The following is a 5,314-nucleotide window of genomic DNA, read 5'->3' as shown; positions in this document are numbered from 1 at the left end:
ATTACAAATATCCAAAATAATTTCTTTTAATGTTTTTTTAACTTTAAATTACATTCGTATTAAGAAAATGAATACTAAATATTTCAATTCGTACGAATGAATAATTTCGTCATTTCTAAAGCACGCTTCGTTTATTATCTCGTTTTCCCAAATATTAAAATTTACGTATTATTTTTCGAGTCCCCACTATGCTCTTCTTTACTATTACCGATGCGTACTCCACGGAGACTGCATTTTTTTTAACTCGTTCTCCCCCGAAGCGCACTCTGTGGACACTCTTTTAGCCAGCCCATTACGAATTCGGCCAGGCCCGCCATGGGGCGGCCGGGTAATAAGAGACGGGGACACATCCGGACGGACCACCATCCGACTAATTCCCGGGAATTTTTAGACCCAGTTCGGATTACATCCCGGCTCCCGCACATACCGGTTGATAGAGAACGGGCCCGATATATCCGGGAGTTATCGCCCGGATTTGATCCTATAACCCCAGAGCGGCGGACTGACTGTTTCGCTGCCTCCAATTTTCTGTAATAATAGAATGTTTTGTTAGCTGTTTTCTTTTTTGTTACGTTAAGCAATAATTGTACGACCGAATTAAGACACGTTCCAGCAATGTTTTAGAGAAGTAAATTTTAATTTCTCACCAAATTTCCTTTAAAGATCAATTTATAAATTAAGTAATGGTACGTATATAATTTTAAGCTCCTCTAATTAAGGATTAATTTGGGAATTTATGCTTGTTCGTTGTACGATTCGACTCGACACATCTTAGCCCTTGTGGCTTTTGTGCCGAAACACCTCCGCCAATGACAGTTTATACTTATATTTACGCAAGTTCTTGTTCTAAGAAGAGTTTTAGCTTAAATTATAGACAAAGAATTAGAAAAGTTCCGAATATTAAACATTTACCGCATATTTAAGTAGCTTATGAAGCAAATTACTGAAGTGGATTGATTACGGTACCGTAGCGATGGTGCAAACCTCGATTCTCAGATCTTTTATTATATAGAATTTGTAGTTTTTATAGCCTTATAAACTCTATAAAATAAAATAAAAATCTAAAAACTTTAAAAAGAAATAAACTACAGTAGACCTCTCTATAACACTGTAGATAATTCCGTGTTATATGAATTCCATGTTGTACGAGTCAGTTAGATTTTACAAATACGTCAGCCGTTCACAGTCCGGCACATGTATTTGTAAAATTTAAGTGACTCGTACAACATGGAATTCATATAACACGGAATTATCTACAGTGTTATAGGGGTTTACTGTACTTAAAGCTTTTATTAAAGAAATAAATCTTCGGCTTTTGAGCCGCGGGCTGGTGTTACGAAGTTTGCAAAGCATTTAATAATTTCTTTACAGAATTATACGGGAATGTAATTTCCGCACTTGGACGTCTTATCACTCTTTCCTACTTTTACCTTAAAAATTACACGGTAGCTTCAAGGATACTAGAAAGGTGTCACTTAGCTTCAGCTCCGAGTGGTCATTACATTCTAATGGGCGCGCGATAATAGTGTTTAACACAATTTTACCGCCAACAGTGCGCGAGATACCCATTTCTAGAGCTTTCTACAGTCAATTTAACTAAAAGAACAAATGCTTTGCGCGGTCGACTACCCAGTGTGTGTCGTTGCAGTTTACTGTAAATTACCTAAACGATTTATTGGAGGCGTGAAGTCTCTTCTTATAGGAGATCCCAAGCCTCCTAATGACCATCGTGTTATTCCTATAGATGCGGGAGTAACGCGATTACCATTAATAATACGACTTTCTGATCCTCGGTACTAAAATATTTAATTTTTAGAGGTTAGAAGAATCGACAGAATTCGACCGTCTTCGGAAAAGTGGAAGAGACGAACCTGCCAAAGAGGGCGAAGTCGAAAGGTGCGAGTACGACGACGAAGTAGAATCTCTCGAGAATCTTTTCAATCAATTAGACAACAAACAGAATCTAAATAAGGACGAGCTTAGAAAATTGTGGAACAAACTGCAAAAATTCGAAGCGAAATCGTCAGAAAGAGTGGAATTAACTAGAAGTCGCGGAACCGGCAACGTTGTAAATAAAAATCGACACCAGCGCCCGACGGTGAAATGGCAAAACCAAAGCTACGACGTTTACGACAGACGACGGAACGAAAAGTGTAATATTTGCCAAGAAGGGAAGAATATTTCACAGACGCATCGAGATAATTTTTGGGAAGAGGAAGGCGGAAAATTGCACGGCGATTATCAAAAGATAATTGGGCAATTGTTGGAAGAAATGGGGAATTGCGATAGCGACAGACAACGCGAGTCGCGCCGGCTGCGAGAGAAATTCGAAAGAGAGAAGCGCGAAATTTCGAGACATTACGAGAAGTTGATGGATCGATTAGTCGCCACCAGTCGCGCGGAAGTGGAAAAATATAAACAGCTGGTCGTAAATAAGGAAAAGGAGATAGAGGATTTGACCGAAAAAAACCAAAATTGTCAATATGGCCGAGCGAAATTTAAATTTATAGATAAAATGCTTAAGCGAGGGAGTCGGAAAGCGGCTAGATTAGAAGGTGAAGAGAAGGGGAGGGTGGAAGAAGCCAGTGTCGAAGATAAGAGTAAAGGAAGGACGGAAAACGTGTCGCGCGAAGACAAGCTATCGGAAGATAACGCGAGAAAGCGTTGGCTTCGAAGGAGGATCCGAGTAGCGGAGTCGACTATAGAAAGGTATCGAGTGGAGATCAAAGAGAAAAGGGAACTTAATCAAAAGTTAAGAAGGTTGCGAGCTGGATTGGGGGAGGTGCAGTGGGAAAAGGAGCTGCTGAGCCGGTCGTGCCGCAACTACAAAGAACCTACTACTACTGGCGACAAATGGCAGAAATCCGATCGTCCCCACTCCCACCGGGAGAAGGAGCAAATAGCCTTTAGGGACGCGCGCTCTTTCCAACGGAACCGGACAAATCGGGTGAGTAAAAATGGTAATTTATACGAGGGGCACTCGGCTAAAAACACGCATAAAGCTCTTTTTATCGAGCTTTAAGAGCCGCTCGCGCATTTAAAGGCGGGTGGATTCACGTGCAACCAGATAATTCGAGTACACCTATTGTTATTCTGCCTCCAGAATACACGGAAATCTAAAAATACGACTTAGTCTTGGCCGATGGGCTCTACTTTCGCGTTTTAATCGCTTTCAAAACGTAGGGCCTTCTAGGAGGTTTCCAAATGCCTAACGTCTTTTCTTGCCAACCCGGTGCGCCTAATAATCTCCCTCGTTTCCCGTAGAAACACAAAACGGAGCGATACAACCGATCAGAAGACACCTGTAAAGCGGAAGAGGGTGCAAAATTTAACGACGAGGCGAGTGGAGATAATCGCTTTCGACCTTAGTCTACACAAGATGCCCGTTGTATTAATCGAGCCTCTTTTATAGGATAAAAATGCGGCTACCCAATCGTATCCTAGAAGACAGACTTGGAAAACATTTCTAAGCCAGGATTGGTCGAACAATTTCCTTCGTCTACCCGAGAGGAGCGAAGAAGGGTCATCGAATCAGGTAGGTAAATGGGTTAATCGCCGACCAATGGATGTAATTGTAACAAATTTACGCCGTAGGAAGGAATTGGAAGCGTTTGGAGGAACCGACCTGGATTTTCCTCCAGGAACGTCATCGCGGCGCGTCAGTGGTTGAAGGTCAACAAACAACACGATTTTCTGCTGCTGGACGGAAAAGTGGTCGATGCCGAGCGGCAACAGGAGAGAGGAAAAGATGCGAAATTCTGCCTGCCAGATTAGAAGTGGTCTTTTCTCACAATCCTACGGCCTGGCGACGTTATTCTAAGCGAAAAGCGCATATTCTGACGCCAATGTCACTTAATAAAGAGTTTGTAGCGTAGTTTCTACCCGTGTCAAAGTTCAAACGAGATACGAAAGAGAAATAAATGACGTCCGAGTTGGGGGCGCTGCCGGAGGGTCCGTTGGACCGGAAATGGCGGATGTCGATTCATTTTTCTCCGTGTTGCCAGCCCGTTTTCGGAGTTTTGGCCGGTGTCAGAGGTATCTGCTCCGATCGGACCAGAGATGCTTTATTAACGATAGCGGCCGTTTGTCACAAACAGTGTTTTAATTACGTCACGTACTAATTAATTAAATTACGGGTTATTAATCAGAATTCGGCCTGCTGTTGTCACACCGGCGGTCATTTCGCATGCCGCATTTATCGCCCGACGAAGACCGGAAGCGTTCAAAAACCCGAATAGGGAGTGATTCCGTTTGGAAAGAGAGACGGGCCTGTGCCGTTTGGGCACGGAGGCCGATCTTCCCCGATGATCTAACGGCGGAGATAAAGGGAGTAAGAGCGTCTGTTCTCGCCGGTCGCGAATTCGCCCGGCCGATCAAGATGGCGTCGCGACACCTCGAAGTAGGAAGCGGCGCGGCGCTGAGGAGGACGATTCGCACACCTCATTAACCTTCGAAGATAAACATTCGAGCATAAATTTCTCGGCGGCGGCGGGTTAATTCCGCGTTTCGTCATGCGCGACGGCGATAAAACACGGCCATCTCCCGTGCGGCATAAAGCCGGCGGGGCGGAAGGTTTCGCTCTGTTAGGTGGCGCCGAGCGCCGATTGTGCATCGTCAGCGCTTCGCGTGCCGCTTTCGACGCCGGAGCGCGTCGTGAGGGAGGTAAAAGTGTCGAGCGCGTGATTTACTTCCGGTGGCCGGTCTGCGGGATGTTCCTTCTCGACGAGAACCACCGAAAAGGGCTTAGTTCGGGCAGAGGATCAGCCGTCTCCGCCGGCGGAGGCGCATAAAACGGTCGTTAAGTACAAGCCGGCGGATAAACCGCGCTTCCGTCCTCTGGCCCGGAAAACTACCTTTCGCATCATAAAATCCACCCTCCGCCGTTTGGCGGCGCGCGCCAAGTGGCAACGGCGTCGCGCGTGGCGTAATTAAGTCGGGGGGAGGACGCTGCCATCACGCTAACGGGCAATTCGGTAGGTAAAGGGGGACGGTCGGGTCCGATCCGTCTCCGGAATGCGGACCGGATGCGCGGGTAATGGACGGGCATTAGCGTGGAGAGGGCCAATTAACCGGTCCGATTCGGAAGGGACGGACGGAGCGCGCGCGCTGCGATAATACTCGTACAGTTATAACGTAATTTTTCATCGGGACGTCTGTCTTTTTTCCCGATTAATTCCTGTCATAGATAAAACGTGATTGATGACGTCTCCCGTCTCACCTGCCAATTACAGTTGTTCCGATTGCGGATGACTAGTTCCCGACTTTCTCGAGAGAGGGAGGAGCTGCCGCGGTCCAGTTTTTCCGTCACCCTTTC

General features: G+C 45.7%; 1 protein-coding gene across 2 annotated transcripts; it reads left to right on the top strand.

Moving 5' to 3' along the window:
- Positions 1 to 543: 543 nt before the first annotated feature.
- LOC111617966 (golgin IMH1-like) lies at positions 544 to 4,952 on the top strand. Of its 2 annotated transcripts, XM_023359369.1 has the most exons (5): positions 544 to 686; positions 1,817 to 2,947; positions 3,265 to 3,339; positions 3,413 to 3,535; positions 3,595 to 4,950. In XM_023359369.1, the coding sequence occupies exons 1-5, from the start codon at positions 684 to 686 to the stop codon at positions 3,772 to 3,774; spliced, it is 1,512 nt and encodes a 503-aa protein (XP_023215137.1). In that variant the 5' UTR covers positions 544 to 683; the 3' UTR covers positions 3,775 to 4,950. The 2 variants fall into 2 exon arrangements, with proteins under 2 accessions (XP_023215137.1, XP_023215138.1); XM_023359370.1 differs by lacking the exon at positions 3,265 to 3,339 and having other exon boundaries at positions 3,595 to 4,952.
- Positions 4,953 to 5,314: the final 362 nt, after the last annotated feature.

Source organism: Centruroides sculpturatus, unplaced genomic scaffold (assembly GCF_000671375.1).
Source record: "Centruroides sculpturatus isolate CEXI.00-Female unplaced genomic scaffold, Cexi_2.0 scaffold218, whole genome shotgun sequence".
Classification (NCBI taxonomy): Eukaryota; Metazoa; Arthropoda; class Arachnida; order Scorpiones; family Buthidae; genus Centruroides; species Centruroides sculpturatus.
Note: the sequence above shows the minus strand (reverse complement) of the source record. Positions and strands in the feature narration are given on the sequence as shown.